The sequence below is a fragment of the Plecotus auritus genome (genome assembly GCF_963455305.1).
Source record: "Plecotus auritus genome assembly, chromosome: 8".
Classification (NCBI taxonomy): domain Eukaryota; kingdom Metazoa; phylum Chordata; class Mammalia; order Chiroptera; family Vespertilionidae; genus Plecotus; species Plecotus auritus.
Genome location: NC_137782.1, coordinates 82,406,723 through 82,424,870, shown reverse-complemented (window position 1 = coordinate 82,424,870; position 18,148 = coordinate 82,406,723). Strand labels below are relative to the sequence as shown.

At 45.4% G+C, this 18,148-nt stretch overlaps 1 protein-coding gene across 4 annotated transcripts in view; it reads right to left on the bottom strand.

Moving 5' to 3' along the window:
- Positions 1-18,148, bottom strand: part of RIN2 (Ras and Rab interactor 2) — a 112,707-nt gene that overhangs the window by 15,864 nt on the left and 78,695 nt on the right. For all 4 annotated transcript variants that reach the window (XM_080683039.1, XM_080683041.1, XM_080683040.1 and 1 more), the window contains 2 exons: positions 16,803-16,894; positions 12,795-13,946 (listed from right to left, as the gene is read on the bottom strand). In XM_080683039.1, coding sequence (XP_080539165.1) covers positions 12,795-13,946; positions 16,803-16,894 — 1,244 coding nt within the window. The remainder of the gene's footprint in view (positions 1-12,794; positions 13,947-16,802; positions 16,895-18,148) is intronic.

The following is an 18,148-nucleotide window of genomic DNA, read 5'->3' as shown; positions in this document are numbered from 1 at the left end:
AGAAAAACAGGTTCTGTTCAGGAAGGAACAGGGGAAAGTGATTTGAGTAAACAAAAGGAAGAGAAAATCTTTCAGAATGAGGACTAGCTCAGAGAAAACAAACAAGCACTTGGAAGGGTCACATCCTAATATATAAAGAGCCAGGGTCTGTAACGTCCAAAAAGACCGAATGGAGACTGAATGCCAGGCTGTGCGTGCAGCAGGCTCGGGTGGGTGGGGACTGGTGAGCAGGCTGAACTGCTGACCTCTTGGTCCCTCCTGGGTCGCAGGCGCTATGGTGACCCAGCACTGACTGCTGCTGCCAAGGCGGGTGCGATGTGATTGGTTGGGGGGCCCCGCCATCGCCACACGATTGCTCTGCAGAGGAAGGCCCAGGCCACTGGCTGTGGGGCTCTGCAATCACCCCAAAGAGGGAGGCCCAGGCTACCCAGCCAGTGGCAGTGGGCAAAGCCTCCCTCTGCGGGGCGATCAATCATGGGGATCCCGGACTGAAGGACGCCCCCCACCCCGAGTGCACGACTTTTGTGCACCAGGCCTCTAGTTTCTTATAAATTACAATCTGTGTCCCCAGTGCTCATCTGTAAGGGGAATGGTACAGAGCATGGCAGTTCCTTGAATGCTCCTCGCCTTAAAGAGACCTGATGTGGTTATTTATAAGGTTAATGTGTCTCCCTCCTGTGCTATGAGTGATCACTCCCCTATTAGGAAGGGAAGACAGAAGCCTTCTCCTTGTTGCTTCACTCTGACTGACAGCGTCGGTTCCAGAGAAGGCCAGAGATCAGAAAGGAATCATCACAAGACTGGGTCATGCTTGCTTGCCCAATGCTGTCTAGGGGGAAGTGAGAGCCCGAGAGGTGAAGGTGAAGTCCAGAGAAAATGTGTGTCTTAGAAAGCATGAGGCCTGGCAGCCAGCCCAACTCTCCCTTTCTAAGTAACCTTGGCCAAGTCACTTCACTTCTCTCACTCTCATTGCCTCAAACTTCGGAACTGCCATAGGTATCATTGCCCACAGAAGGTAAGACAGAACTAGCTGTCTGAACCTGATTGGTTGCTACAACAAAACAAAATAAATATCCTCCAGAGGATTCTAACAGAACCCAGAGTCTAAACAACATATCATTCAAAATGTACAGACTGCAACCTAAGGTTATGTGACAAAGATATCACCTCTTGGTTGATGAGAGTTCTAGAATTCTGATAATTTTCAAAAGTAAAGCAGTACAAATAGAAGCTCATGACAAGAGATGGGCCTTTTTCGCAGGAAACTCAAACGCTTATAACTGCTAACATTTAGAGGGCATCTATTTGTGCTGTTGCTATCTGAGGGGGCTCAGATATATGACCTCACTACGTGCTAACCCTCACTTAGCCCTTTGAAGTCGGAACTAGTGCCATCCCCATGATGCACAGGGGTTTGAGGTGTAGAAGTCAGATGACTTCCTGGATGGTGGAGATGAAATGCAAGCCTGGTTATTCCTGCTGCAAACAAGTCAGGAGATGGCATGATGGGCCTCCCTCTGCACAAGGACAAAAAGTTGATTTTCCTTTATGTGATGAAGTACTTTCCTTTGGCTGTATAATTGGATTAAGGATTAGACCCGAACACTAGGTGATGGCCAAGCACTATTACATACTTTCCACCCCTTCAACTGAGATGAGTACATAATCCTTATTTGTCTCAGCTTGGGTTTTCTCAGAAGTGGACCCTAAGACAAGGGCTTGAGTATGAGAAGTTCATTTGGGAGGTCAGCCCAGGAAGCACTAGCAGTGGACTGTGGAAGTGAGACAAGAGGAAGGCAGCTGTAGTGTGTTTTACTAAGCTAGTCATCACTGGGGCAGCTGGAGCTCAGCTCTCCTAGGAAGTCCAAGACACAGTACAGAGCAGCGGTCGCCAACCTTTCGGACCTCATGGACCACCAGTGGTCCGCGGGCCACCGGTTGGTGACTGCTGGTGTAGAGCATGCCTCAGCACTATCCCACTGGAGAAGAGGCGGCTGTGGCATTGATACATCTGCTCCCTTCAGACCCTGCAGCACGAATGCTGCGGAGGGCACTTCTATCCACCCTGGACAAGGGTCCTGGTGGCACGAGAACACATCAGGTAGAATTCCACACGTACTGGCAGTTGGAAGTCAAACAGGTAAGTGAGTGTCAGTGGGGCAAGCACAACAATGTCTAGCACACTGTGTTACATGTGAGGAAACTGAGACACAGATATGTGAAGACATGACCAAGTTCACATAGCTCAGCAGCAGCAGAGCTAGGACTTCCAACCCAGCAGTGTGAACCTCCACACACTCCTGCCTTTCAGCCCAGAAACTACTGATCCTTCCCATCTCAGTGCACTGAGATGTGACACCCAGGCAGCCACAACAGCACTTTGATGACCCTCTGTCCAAACTACTCATAAAGCACACCATCGGGTGTCCCAGTGGCCTCGGGTCAAATGTGGGTCCAAAGGAGAAGTTTTCTACTTTGCGACCTTAAGGTTCAAAGAAGATGACCTTTCCAGGTCTAAGATTCCTTATCTGTGCAATGGGTCCACTCAGAGGTTCCCAGTTGGATTGCTGGGAGGGCTGAGTGAGAGCTCACACAATGAGCACCTCGTATGCACCTGACACCTAGTCACCTAGTCAGTGGGCAAAAACCACTGATTCCCCATGTTCCTTTGAATGTGCGGTATATGCCTTTGAAAAGGGACACCAGGTTTAATGGTTCAGGCCCATTTTGTTTTGAGGGTTTTTAGGTGTTAACTGCGGTTTGCTTGGTTTAAAATGGGAACTGAAAGTGCTTCGAAAAATTAATTGAAAAGCCACCTAGTTTCCTGTACATCTTTCTCTCTCTCTCATGCCTTCTTACTCTTCCTCAGCCCCTCGCATCCATAGGCACAAAGACAGAAGATCTGAAGTCTGGACCTCTGGGTTTTTCTGCCCTGGAACTCCCAGTGTTTTGTCACAGCCTCATTCTGTCCCTAACACAAGTGAGCCAAACATCCTGGGCAGCTGTGTCTCTTCAAAGTGATGGGCACTGAGAGCCCCAGCCCCATTTCGGATGAGACGGTGTGTGGGATAAAGGATGGGTTTGGTTCACCACTAACTGTTTTGCTCTACTAACTGGGGAGGGCTCAGGTCACGCTGCTGTCCCTGCTATATGTTGCCACTCCAGGCCCCTGGCATCCTGGCTGGTCACACTGGTCTGCAGGTGTTTATGGCCAGCGTCTGATTTGAGTGGTTGGTGTCTGAGCTAGAGAAATTGATAAAGAGTTCCACTGGTGTGAGCTTTCTAAAATGCTCGCCACTTCCTTAAAGACTCAGACATTTCCTGGGGATGTGTCCCTGCCTTTCTCCCCGCCTCCCCCCACAATAGCCCATGTTCTTGCTGAAGCCAACAGAATTGCAGCCCTCTGTGCCTCTGCGCCTTTCCATATGCTGTTCCCTGTGTCTGGTGGGCCTCTTGCCTTTCCTGATGCCGATTCCCACAAGGCCTTGCTTTCCTGCCCCCTCCACGTGCTCCTCCCCCTTCCTGTGAACTCAGCATTCTTCCTTGCCTTTGCCATGGCATAGGCTTCTAGAGAACTAGGCTTCTCTCCTCAAAGGAAGGCCTCTGAACACCAGACTTGGAGGTTGTGATGTGAGCCACCTGCAGTCCCAGGTCCAAGGACCAGCCATAGCATGTGCTCCAAAAGTGACTGCTGAATTAAACTATAAATCCTGCCTTTGGGAGGCTACTTGAAAACTGTTTCTTCTCCTTACCTCTGCAGAATTCAGCAGGTGTGACTCTGGTGATGCAGCTATGACCCAGGTGCTGTGGGGCAGCCAGCCCCAGTCCTGCAGAGTCCCTGTCGCCCTGCAAGGATGCCCCGTACCTGGCTTTGCTTTAAGTACTGTCAGCAATGCATACTTCGGCCCATTAATAACAAATGATAAAGATCCCACCAGCCCAGCAGAGATGGTGCCAAAATAAAATGACAAGAACTAAGCAGTGATTTGCTTGCATTATTGTTTGTGTTGGTGGGCTTCAAGGAAGGGTATTATGAAAAACAAGCAAAAGAGACAGATTCATAGGCAGAGAGCAGGCTGACAGCTGGGGTGGGGGGAGGGTTGGGAGACTGGGGTGGTGGAGGGATTGAGCAAAAAAGAAGAAAATGGGGAAAAATCTCATGGACATGGACAACAGTGTGGTAATTTCCGGGGGGGGGGGCGGGGGGGCGGCATTATGGGGGAGGTGAAGGAGGGTATAGGGAGAATAAACAGTGATGGGCAGAAGCTTGACTTGGGATGGTGAACACGCAACAGTGTGTGCACATGATGTGTGTGGAGTTGTGTGCCAGAGACCTGTATAGTTTGTTGACCAGTGTCACCCCAATAAATTCAATAAAAGGGGAAGGGGGAGAAAAACAAAAACAAACAATAAACAACCCATTATGGAGTGGGGGGAGTATAAGCTATATTCATGTAATATTTTATGTATGAAATCCATCAGACTAATCTCAGTGTCTTCTAGTAACAGGCCAGTAAAAACAAAGGCATGAGAGAGGAGATCAATCCTCCTTACAGAAAAATTCCAAATAATTTATGTCAATTCCCTAGCCTCAGGAGGTGGGGCTTAGTTCTACCCTTATCCCTGGAGTGTGGGCAGGACTTAGTAGTTTGCTTCTGAAGAGTATAGCATGGACACAGAGGACATTAATTTTACAGAGCAGAAACCACCTTGGGCTGGTGATCCAGGGTAACAATACCCATGTTAAGTCATGTGGGTCAGGTGGCCTGCTACGGTGTGTCTTCATCTGCACAGTTGTGTCCTCCGTCCTCATACAACAGATGAGAAAGGCAGTGGAGCTCCCACCTGAGATACAGGAGAGCTGGCCACGAGAGCTGATTTCAGTCTTATGTGCATGCTGGCTTGTGCTCGCTAAGTCTATAAAAATGAGGATAATAAGTGGGGCCTCCCAAGGCATTAAGGAGATTTAAGTGGATTCTATGCATAAAAGTGCTTCAAAAACCATCAGGAACCACACATGGGTGAGGGGATTATGGGGGCTTTTACTTGGTTCTATTAAAAACACACTATGTGCCCTAGCTGGTTTGGCTCAGTGGATAGAGCGTCGGCCTGCTGACTGAAGGGTCCCAGGTTCAATTCCAGTCAAGGGCATGTACCTTGGTTGTGGGCACATCCCCAGTAGGGGGCGTGCAGGAGGCAGCTGATCGATGTTTCTCTCTCATTGATGTTTCTATCCCTCTCCCTTCCTCTCTGTAAAAAATCAATAAAATATATTTTTAAAAAAATAAAAACACAATATGCATGTGATACATACTCTGAACTGGACAGGAGGCGGGTTGTGAATTTTGGCTTTTGAAAGAAGCCCCTGGCTTGGACAATTAGCGAGAACCTCCGCAGTAGACATTGTGCCTGAGGCGAGAGGGCGGGGCTGTGCCTGCAGGACTTGGTCCCTGTTGAGAGCCTGGAGGAGTGAGGCAAGGCGATGGGTGAGACCCCTGAACAGTGAGGACTCCTCCATGCAGTGCTCCCCTCACCAAGACAGGCAATCTGAGCTGTCCTTTTGGCCAGAGTAGAGTACTTCAAAGCCTGAAAGACGGTCATGCTTCCATTTCAATCAATGCAGTATTTCAAGTGGCTCTTGCTCTCAATTCCTATATCAATTCCAGGTAATGGTGGTGTTTCCTGCCTAGGAGGTGCCTCTCTCTCTTGAGATGGAAGCTTCTGTAGTCAGAAAACCCTCTCACACAGATGTCTCCATGTGCCTTATTTTGTGATGCCACTCCTGAACCCACCTGGTTAGCAAGGGCTCTCTAAGTTACTGGGCTAACAGTTCCCTTGTAGAGAATGCCATGGAATCAGGGACTCCTGGGTAGAGACTCTTAACTCCAGGTTTACAAACCACCTTCTTTTAGTTGTGATAATACAATTAACCCAATTTTGATGCCCTAAAGTAGAAATTATATAACAAACTAGAGGCCCGGTGCACGAAATTCATCACGGGTAGGGTCCCTAGGCCTGGCCAGCAATCAGGGCCGACCGGGGCCTTCAGGCTGCCAGCTGGGGCCTTCCTTCATTCTGCGCCACCCCCTGGTGGTCAGCGCACGTCATAGAAAGTGATAGAACTCCTGGTCTCCCGGTCGAACTCCCGCAGGGACACTTTGCATATTAGCCTTTTATATATATAGATGATGCCCCACAAAAAAGAGAGGCGGTCTTCTTGCTGTGGTCCTCTATTTATTTAAACTAATTTTCAAAAATAATATAGGCATTCTTTTTATATGCTGCAAGGCCAATCTTTCTCCTTCCTCTCTACCCGTTGTTAACTGTGTAAGGATGTTCAGTTCTTCCCGGGAATATGGTCATATGGACTAGATCAGAAGTCAGATCCAAGGTTTTAATTGCAGCTTGGCATTAATAAGCCTCTCTGGTTGCATCTCTCAGAATGATTATCTAAAATAGGACAGATAACTCAAGGGCTTACATCAAACTGTGGATTAAAAATTAAAAACAAGTCACACTAGATATTAAAGCTTGAGCCAGATTTACATACTCATTTTTTAAAAAGTGATCTGGAGCAAAGTAGTTGTAATTGTTTAACTCCTAAGAGATTTCTTCAAACCCCCTTTCTTATTCATTCTATGGTCTCTGGTATCTAACCACATTTCCGTATTTCTCTATTAATAAAAACACATGTAGCCTGGGGGTGGTTGTGGTGGAGGGGGTCAATGAGGAAAAAGGGGGACATCTGTAAGACTTTCAAAAATAAAGATAAATTTTTAAAAATTAAAAAAATAAAATGGCTTAATAAAAAACAACATATGTATATGTAAATTGACACTCTTTTTGAAATAGATGGTAATTCAATTTAAGGATACTTTTCTTCAAATAATTACACATTTTAGTATACAGCAATTAAAGAAAAAATAGCATTGTCTTTTTTTTCATTATTGTCTTTTATGAATACAAACAGTTAGCTTTTTTTTGTATCGCTGATAATCTGTGGTGGGCAGTTTAAGTGAAATAGAAAATCTGGGATTAGTAAAACTTTTGGAGTTGCAGAAATTTTGTTTTTCTTGAAATAAGACTTGAAAACAGAGAGATTTCCCAAGATTAGCATCAAATAAGAAATAAAAAATTATTTTGCTTGAATAAAATTAAAGCACTAACCACAAAAATGCAACTAGTTTTGTAAAGTGGAGATTTTACCATCAGAAATTTTGGACTCATTTTCCCATTGGTTGAAAAAAGATGGTATGATGTAAAAACTCACCAATGAGAAACACATGTTGCGATAAGGAGGAATGTCTTTGGTTCTCTGGGCAGGACACAGCAATAATGCATATACCTCACTCTGTTGATGAAGTTACTGATCCCAGGGCTGTTGAGTAGGACCCGAAACTGTGTACACTTTTTGTTAAAGTATCTGTTTGTCCTTCCATGTACCACTTTGGAGAGGGAGAGGTGAGTGGAGTGGATAACTGTCCACAGGGAAACATAATACAGGGTGTGGCATAAATAGGTTTATAGCTACTCGTATTATTATTTATCAGTTAATAAAAATAATATTAGAATAAACTGTATTTTGCATACTCACAACTGTAACTGTAAACCTACTTTTGCCCCACCCTATATATGGCCCTGGAATGAACAGAGAACTGGCTCACCTGGGAACTCACATCTTATCCTCATTGGCTTCATTCTTCAACCAGAAGAGTGAAGCTGATGTCAACCAACTAATATTTATTCAAGAACCTCTAAATAGCAGGGTTTTGGGGTGGAAGTGCTTTAAGGAATGATCCAAACAAACTGCCAATTCTCCATGACACAACCATGTAGAGTGGCAGGTGTTTTTTTGTTTGTTTGTTTGTGTTTTAACTCAATGGAACTTGCCAGGGTTTTTTTTTTCTTCTTTATACTTCTCTGTATTTTACAATTAATTTTAAGATGAGCATTTATTTTTTAAGGAAGCAAAAGCTATTTCAAAATAAGTTCTTTTTATAAAACTATATTTTAAGCTGAATCTTGTCTAAAATGATTCTCGGTCATGTTTTTTCTTTTTTTGTTTATTGAATTTATTGGGGTGACATTGGTGAATAAAATTATATAGGTTTTAGGTGTACAATTCTATAATGCATCATCTGTATATTGTATTGTGTGTTCACCATCTCAAGCCAAGTCTCCTTCCATTACCATTTATCTCCCTTTTATACTCTTCTACCTCTCCCCCACCACACTTTCTCTCTAGTAATCACGATACTATTGTCTGTGTCTATGAGGTCTTATTTTTTGCTTAATCCCCTCAACTTTTTCACTCAGCTCCCCAACCCCCTTCCCCTCTGACAGCTGTCAGTCTGTTATCTATATCTGAGTCTGTTTCTATTTTGTTAGTTTATTTTGTTCATTAGATTCCACATATAAGTGAAATCATATCTTACTTGTCTTTCTCTAATTGGCTTATTTTACTTAGCATAATACTCTCCAGTCCATCTATGCAGTTGCAAAGGGTAAAATTTCCTTCTCTTTTACAGCTGAGTAGTATTCCATTGTGTAAATGTACCAGCTTTTGTATCCACTCATGTACTGATGGACACTTGGGCTGCTTTCAAATCTTGGCTATTGTAAATAACGCTGCAATAAACATAGGGGTGAATATATTCCTTCAAATTAGTGTTTTGGGTTTCTTCAGGTATATTCCCAGAAGTAAAATTGCTGGGTTATAAGGCAGTTCCATTTTTAATTTTTTGAGGTAACTCCATACTGCTTTCCACAGTGGCTGCACCAGTCTGCATTTCCAACAGTGCACAAGTGTTCTCCTTTCTCCACATCCTCACCAACACTTGTTGTTTGTTGGCATTTTTTTCATTTTGGAGATTGACTATCATTTTGTACTCACCTAGAAAGTGCTGACCTAAAGGGTTATAATAGGAACATACGGGTAAAGTGGCAATGGGTAAGAGATATTTAGTTTTTTTCCACTGGGTTTTCTCTTTGTAATTGAAGAACCACTCTCGGAAGAAGAGAGATTAACATTATCTCCATAAACTAAATGCATACACAATTGCATTCATATGGTCATTTTTCACATATGAATGATGACTCTAATTCTACATGGGTAGTGAAATGCCTCCTTCAATGTCCTTAATTTCAGGATGGAAATTCTTAAATCCAGGCTGTAAATTTAAATTCTCACTTCCTAGTTCAGAACTATCTCCTTCACAAATTGTGGGAGAAAAGGACAGGACTAGATTTTTCAGAAGTAGAGGACCCTAACTGGCATTCTTCTTTTTTTTCCAATCCTCACCAAGGATATGTTTTACTGATTTCAGAGAGAGGGCAAGGGGGGGAGTATGAGTGAGGAGGAGGAAGGGAGGGAGGGAGGGAGAGAGAGGAAGAGAGGGAGAGAGGGAGAGAGGGAAAGAGGGAGAGAGGGAGAGAGAGAGAGAGAGAGAGAGAGAGAGAGAGAGAGAGAGAGAAAGAGAGAGAGAGAAAGAGAGAGATCAATATATGAGAGAAACATGGATCAACTACCTCCTGCATGTGCCCCTACCAGAAAATGAACCACTAACCAAGGTATGTGCCCTGACCAGAAATTGAAACAGCAACGTTCCTGTGCATGGAATGACACTCAGAGCCACACCAACCAACTGAGCCACACCGGCCAGGGCATAACTGGCATTCCTGAAAAGCCTTACAAGCATTAGTAGACACCTGTTCAGAACAAATTTGAGGCTTGGGATTCTAGGGATGGCAATCCAGCTGAGTCTATTCAAAGTGACTACTTCCACCCCGGAAGTGAGATGTGGTGAGAATGAGCAGACAACAGCGAGAGAAGACCTGGTTTGAACCCAGGATCCCCTACTTACCAGTAGTATAACCCTCTGCATGTCACTTTATATATCTTGGCCTCCATTCATAAATATGCAAACCACAAACAATACTTAAACAAATGTGCCAACTTTGACTTGGTTATTAGGCTCAAAGGAGTCAATTTATTAACAAGCCTGTAGTAAACTAGTGAGCCCTTCATTTATAAATATATCAAAATAGACAACTAGACTAAGTCCATTTTCTTGTCAGTCCTAATAAAGTAGCTTGTAAGGGGATTGGCTTTCTAATAATCAGGTCACCTCTTTCCCTCCAGTTGGGCTTGTAATCAGTTTTTTGGGTTAACCTCTGCTTGGTATACCTTCCTCTTAATTTCAAAAGCCCAGCATATTCACTGTACTTTCAAAACAGAATGATGATTCCTGGGGAAGCATCAGATATAAAGTACCTGTTTTAATGCAAAAGCTTTATTTTTTAAAATATATTTTTATAGATTTCAGAGAGAAAGGGAGAGGGAGAGAGAGATAGAAACATCAATGATGAGAGAGAATCATTGATTGACTGCCTCCTGCACTCCTCCTACTGGGGATCAAGCCTGCAACCCAGAATGCAAAAGCTTTAAAAACCAAAACAAATAAACCAATAAAAAAAATCATAGCAAAGCTTAAGTTAGTTACACCCACATCTCCACAAGGCTTTAGTCTGAGCTGCCTCAACAAAGGGTCAGCTTCTATTCCAATTCCCTTAATTTCTTTCTTAATGTAAATGTTTTCTTAAATTAATTTTTAATTGAGATGTAATTGACATATAACAATGTATTAGTTTTAGGTGTACAATGTACTTTACATTTTTTCAATTCCCCTTAATTTCTGATGAGAAAATATGAATGTAGGCAGCAGCAGGGGGGTAAGTTAGAAAAACCTGGGCTTTGAATCCGATAAGGAAGTTCAATGCTGCACCTGCCAAGGTTACTAGCTGGTGTGGCCTCGGGACAAAGGACTCCATCTGGCAAAGCCCCGCCTTTCCCTACTCCACAGGGATGATGCCCATGCCTGCTTCCCGGGTGAGGCCAGGACTCACTGAGATCATCTGATTAGGCCACCTGTCTCAAATTAGGGGCTCCATAGATGTCAGCCTCCCTTCTTGTATAGGACTTTAGATTTTGAATTAAAAGCTGCATATTTCTGAAGTAGCGAAGTGTATATTTATTTTTGGAGAAAATGGGGTCGTGCACTCCAAGAGCAAGTACACTGAAAGGATGCAGGTGCCATTTCCGGTCAGGTGACATACCAAGGCTTTGGGTTCCATCCCCAGTCAAGGTGCATGCACGAGGCAACCGATCAATGTTTCTCTCTCACATCGATGTTGCTCTTTCTCTCCCTTCCTCTCTCTCTAAAAAATCAATTTGAAAACACACACACATATCCTCAGGTGAGGATTAAAGGAACAAAAACAAGCTGGAAGAAGAGCTTCTTTCGACTAGCACTCGGGCTGGTGCTTACACTATTAGCAGGGAAGGGAGGGAAGGCCCTTGTCCCCTTGGAGCTTGTCTCTGTAGGCTGGTTGGCTTGGTGATGCCTGCCACATACCTCAGGGCTGACATCAGTGCCTGCCTTGCTCTCCCCGTGGGCCGCCTCAGAGGAAGCTTTTTGTGTCGGTTCTGGGTCCTTATTATACTATTACGCCTGAGCTGGTCTCCCCTGAGAAGCAGGATCCAGTGGGACGGGAGAAAGAGGTGGTCTGTGTGGTTATTTTGATTCTCCTTGAAGCCTTTTCCAATTCTGAGACACAACACTAGGGCACATTCCTCCCATCCTCTCTGTCTTCAGCTCTAACCACGCCTCATGGACCCAGGCTCCACCCACAGAAAAACAAACAAGGCTTTGATTCCGTTGTGAGAAAATCAAAGAACTGCTGAAACTCACTCAAAGGGGAGAGAGAGAGAGAGAGAGAGAGAGAGAGAGAGAGAGAGAGAGAGGGAGAGAGAGAACTACTCCTTACCATATACTGTGTACTACTTTCGACAAACAGCCCCAATCAGAAAGAAGAAACTTGTGTTTAGCTTTATGAACTGCCTGGAAGATTTTGAGAGCTATTTTGGCTGTTGCTGCCCAGTGAATGAGGTTTCTGAAATTAGTCTTTTAGAGTCAACCTTCTGAAATGTAAAAATAAAAACCTTCAACACTCACCCTGGAAAAAAAGACTGCCTGCCAAGTTCAAATTTTCCTTGGCCAAAGTAACTACCAATTTAGCCCTTCAATGAGGTTATAAAGAAAGTATTTCCCCTTGACTTCGGAGAAAACACCTTTCATGTGACCTCCAAACTGTTACTTATTTTTTAAAGGAACACAAAATAAACTTTTTTTTCCCCCTTACTCCAAAACGGTGCTTGTCACTGAATTCTGTAAGATCAGAAGCCAGCGGGCTGGTTACCCTTTTTGGGACCAGGGTGACAGGGGTCTTCTGGACGCTGGTCATGTTCTACTTGCTGAGCTGGCTGCACCCTATCATCTCCGTGCTTTTCTGAATGTAAGCGACACCTCAATAAAAAGTCCTTCCCAAACAAAGCAAAACCAAACACCCACTGCCCCGCCCCCGAAGACAGCAAACATAACTTTCTGTGCGTGCACAGCCTGTAGAGAGCCACTTTCAGAAAACCCTCAGCAGTCGTGTCACACACACTGCACAAAATCAGACAGCAACCGGACGCTCAGAAAGCAAACTTGATCCCCGAGCCGAACCATTCTGCAGTTCCCATCAGCGGCTCCCACTTTTCCAGCCTGACTGGTAGCAGCCCTGTGAGGTCTACTTTAAGAAGCTAAGTTTGCATTCAAATTGGGGCGAGGCAGAGTATGCTGATGTTTTGAACTCCCAGAGAAGTCTTCCTTCAGGTGAACACAGAATGCACGGTCCTACGAGGTTACTGTATCACAGATGTGCCTATACATAAAGGCAAAGTGGGTACTTACCTATTTGGTCTTCGGGGATCAGCGATTCAATGGGGGGGTCCAGCTCCGAGCTCTGAGACAGGTAGTTCTTCACCTGGGTCATGAACTGCCGGATGGTCTGCAGCAAGTCCGTGCTGGACACATGGCACTCCTTGTTCTCCTGCAGGAAGCTCACATAGTCCTGCACCAGGCAGCCGAAGTAGGTGCACTTGTCCCGGGACAGCTCGGAGATCCTGCGGACCATGCGCTTCTCCGGGGTCATGAAGGAGCTGAACACCCCGCTCATCTTGCGGAGCTGGGACTTGAAGAGCTTGGGCAGCACGAAGGAGCTGTTCCTCTTCTTTTTGGACTTGATAGGGGGGGCCATGGTCTCCTGATCACTCTCCTCTTCGTAGTCCTCCTCCAGGCTGCTGTTGGTGTCCGCCTCGTAGCCAAACAGGGGCATGCTGCGGTCGAACTCGAGCGAGTCGGAGGAGGAAGTGGAAATGCTCATGTCGCTGAGCCTCTGTCTGCCTCCATGCCACGGGGGCCGTGATTCAGAGCAGGCGGGCTGGGCCCTTGTGCAATCCCCCGGGGCCTCGGCAGGCGGGGCGCCACCTGGGCTGCCAGCTGCGCTGGGGTCCTGCTCCTGCGGCAGCTCCCGATCCTGGTCCCCGCCAGGCTGGCTGCTGGTCAAGGTCTTTGCGCCGCCTCCTGCCTGCAGAAAAGAAGCCTGCTTCTTCAGCCGGGGTGGAGGGATGGGGGTTGGTTTCGTTCCAAGCAGAGCTACGTTCCCATGTTTGTTATGGTTGACTGTTTCTGGCATGCTCGCCCGGGTTTCAGTCCTGGACAGCCGAGGGCTTGTGTGCAGACTATTAATAGCGGGTGGTGGGGGCCTGGGTGGGGGGGACCGAGGCCTCTCCGTGCCATTCGCGTTGGGAGTCCTTGTGCAGGGCCGCTTCAGGCCTCCACTGAGGTCCTGGCTGTGCACTTTCAAGAAAAGAGGATTAATAAAACACAGGGCTCCGTTGGTCTGGCTGCACTCCAGCTCTGAAGGCGTCCTGGTTTTTATAGAATGCACTCCATTTATAAGGCAGAGCTGACGGGAGGCAGGGCAAACACCGTCTGAGGAGGGAGGCCTATGGGGAGGTGGAGGGTTTGGGGGTTTGTTGTCAGCTGGAGAGCTCCAAAAATCTGAAAGTCATTATCAGTGAACACAAGAATGTAAATACAGTACACTGGGGTCATTCCTTCACAAATAAAAAAAGCACATTTTCATGACAATGGAAGGGGAAACACTTCATTTGTTTTTTTGTTTTGTTTCTGTTTTGTGTGCTTTACCTGCATTCCCTTACTGGGAGGGTAGAAATGCTGCAGGCCCAGCTGTGGGCTCAGGCAGGCGCCAGGGATTTTCACCTTCATAGCCCTTGAGAAATGGTTTGGCCAACATACAAAGCCAGCCCAGCCTTCTCACAGGTCAGGAAAAAAGAACCCGATACAGTGTTTGTTTTTTACAGTATAAGCTTGGAAAAGGCCATGGGGCTCCCCGACTTTACAAAAACCAAGCCACAGCACCCTCCCCAACCCCCTTCTCCTGGGATGCCCTCCACAGAGGACGGGCAGTTCCCCTTTAATGGGCAGGAGCGGCAGCTGGGCCTGAGGGATGTTACACAATCTGCTTGGGGTTTTACGTGTTCAGCATTAAAACCCCAAAAGGAAGAAAAATATACTCATGGGTCCCATCAGCAAAAACGAGGACAGCAAACTTATGCAAATGTTAAGTCCAAGTTCAACTATTTATCTTTGTGGTTTGCTGCCCATTGCCCCAAATCCTATAACCTCCTCACCAGAGCTATACATATTCAACACTCTTTGGAGCAGTACACATTGCCTATTGCAAGTAACACTGCCAGAGTCCCCTTTTCCAGATGGGTCTCAGTTTTCCATGCCAATCGAGGGAGGCAGTGCTATCTGTTGTAATTTCCATCTGGAATTGGTCATTCTCTCTCTCTAGCTTTGCCTTGCTGTGTTTGCTTAAATGTGTTTCTTTCTTGTGGGCCCAGAATGGCTGGTCATGGGGTGTGGGGAGAGACTGATATTGGGAGCACTTGCCCTGCCTTGTCTGTGATGGAAACACACCCGATATGGGGGCTTGTGTCACCTGCTTTCTCGCATCCTTCTTTCCCTTCCCTCTCATTCTGTCCTGTCCAACACGACAGCCAACAGTCAGTTATTTATTGAAATCCAGCTCGTGCCACAGAGAAACTCAGCTTTCACTGTTATTTAATGTTACTTAAAGCTCAATTCAGTACCTGGAAAACTGTTAAGTAGGCTTGGAATTTGGGTATGTGAATCTACTTTTTCAACCATAAATTTAATGAAATCTAAATACACATCATGTATTTCTGTTGAAAATTCAGTGCCTAAACACAGATATGCTGGAAGGAGAAAATACATACTTAGTATGAAAAGAAGAATGTCAAATATTTCATTAATGCTTTAATATTGACTATATGTTGAAATAACATTCCAGATATCTTTCATCAAACAAATTGTAAAAATTAATTTCACCTATGTCCTTTAAATTTTCTTTAATGTGGAAATTAAAAATTACACACTGGCTGGCCTTCTTTGTGCTTCTATTGGCCAGTGTGGGTCTTGGTGGAACTGCTCCGACTGCCAGCCAGGGCTAACACAAGCCATGTTTGCCTTTTTCTTTGCAGGGCACTACTATTGTCCATGACGCTTCAGTCCTTCTGCGTCAGCACAAAGCATACACTGCATGCTGAACCTTGAACCAGGAGTTATGGGGACAGACATCACAAGAGAAAACGGAGCCCTGATGCATGTCTTCAAGGGTCCTACAGTCTAGCTGGTGATATTAACTTAAATTCAGGAACTGTTTAAAATGCTAAAGGTGTGTAAACTCAGTTTGTAGGAGATGGCATAGCTTTTCCACGGAAACATTTATACAGCCCTGGTATTTTTAGCAGGATTCTATTTTCCAATCCTACTACCCAACTGCCCATGGCCAGGCTTTAGACACGTTGGGAAATTCTTTTGGAGCAATCCGGGTTGCAGAACAGAATCTGAATCTACCTCCGGGCTTCTCTACTAATTATGCAGGCTCCCTTGGCAATGACATCGGCTTCAAAACAAGTTTATATTAATAGAAAAATATGCCAAAGGGCCAACACATAGATATTTATTTGCTGGGTCAAATATAGTTTCTTAGGCCTTAGGAATCCCAGCACTTGCCCTTCAGAGTTGCAAACTTCCATTCAAAGACTATGGCCTGGTTGTTTATCTGCAGACTGAAGCCCTACAATCTTAAGAGAATTTTCCCTTCTCATCTAGGAGGGAAAATGTTTTGTAAAAGTTAAACCCACATGAAATCCCCAGGACAGTGGGACAAAGAAGTGAAACTGGGTGAAGTGTGTATCCTGATCCACTGTCAACCACTGTCTAGCAGCATGGTGTTGGGTTTTCAGGCATCCAAGAGGCCAGAGGAGGAGCAAGTGCCAGCCAGAGCAAGGATGCTTGGCGGCATAAGGGACGTGGCCCAGAACACCAGGACTGGAACTGAACAAGAGAGGTAGCGCAATAGATGTTACTCTAGACGCCTGTGCTGTCAGGAGTGCCGTCCATGCCTGTGGTTCCTCTAGGATCAAACCCGTGCATGTGAGAGGCACCACACTGGGTTTCTCTTTCTGTCAGGCACTGCCTTGCCCCAGCAAGATGCCCCAGAGAGGAGAGAAATGACACACTGCGGAAGTGTGCATTACATCAGGACATTTAGGATAGCTCAAACGCAAAGACGCTGTGGGGCCATGGAGGTTGTCACCCAGACAGACTCAGCATGGGCCTCTGCGGATTGGTGCAACATCTGACTTAGGAAAAGACTCTCAGAAGAGGTGATTCAGGAACCTTTTGGACCTGAAGTTTTGCCATGGAGGTCGGGATTACTCTTTGATGTATTATCAGCCAGCCCCACATTGACGCTGCTCCATGGAGTTATTTCAAGAGACCTGTGCAGGGGCCCCCACTTACTTAGTCCCAGCTGGGCTAGTTCTTCAAGCTGAGCCTCAGTCTTGGCTGTTGAAATGGCATAAGGCAACTTCAAGGTAAACGGCAGAACGTCCCTAATTTTTCAGGAAAGAGAATATTTGTAATTACATGTCATGTTTCTATCTTACTTTTATTTCCATCCTAGACATATTTTAGCTTAAACTATTCTAAGTGTCTTAAGTAGACATCAAATCATGCCTAACTGGAAAACTTCTGCCTGTGTTAACACACTCAGGACCAGAATTCCTTCCTGGTTACAATGTACCTAGGGTTAATATCGGAACTGTTGAATATGTCGGTGGATCTATCATAGACATAAAACATTATTACTAATTTACTAGATGCTCTGAATGTTGGATCCCAACTCCCAGGGCAGGAATGTGCAATTTGAAACCAACATTTATTGTCCCATTGCCTTGCATGTGGCAGATTCTCAATGAATATTGACATAAGAGTTCCTCTGTGTCTTAGGGTAGTGCACATGAACCCCGGGCATCTTGTTATACTGCATACTCAGACTCGGAAGGTCTGGGTGAGGTTGGAGATTCGGCATTTCTGCCATAGTCCAAGGCCATTCTGCTGTCCTGTGAGCACACTTGGAGTAGGAAGACAAATCTACAGGACCTCATTCAACATCCCAGCCACCGAGCAGCATGTGGGTGCCATGTGCAGACCGACAAAGACTGCACTGCAGCAACACAGACTCACAGGCCCAACAAGAAAATGCTGAGCTGGCACCAGGGTGCTTCCATGTCCAGGGCACAGCTCTGCCCCTAGTAAACGCATGGACCACGATCTCTTGCTTTCTCAGAAAGGGTAAAGGTAGGCTTAATAAACATGTTCATTTTCATATACACTGAATGGCCAGATTATTATGATCTCTGAACACATAATAATCTGGCCACTCAGTGTGTGTGTGTGTGTGTGTGTGTGTGTGTATTAGAGGCCCGGTGCATGAATTCATGCATGGGTGGGGTCTGGCCAGCCTGGCCAGGGGGAGGGGACATAGGCGGTTGGCCGGCCTGCCTGCTGGTCGAACTCCTGGTTGAGGGAACAATTTGCATACTAGCCTTTTATTATATAGGATATACACTGAGTGGCCAGATTATTATGCGTTTAGAGATCATAATAATCTGGCCACTCAGTGTATAAGGGGTAGGGCCATACTCTAAGCATTAGCGAGTTCTTCATAGGGCTCAGCACAATGCCTTACCTATAACAGACAGGGAGAAAGTGTGTTTTGAATAAATGAATGGATGAATGTTCAATACAATGATGTTATTTTTTTTAGTGGTGGTACTGGTTTTATAATGAATTCATTAATTCAA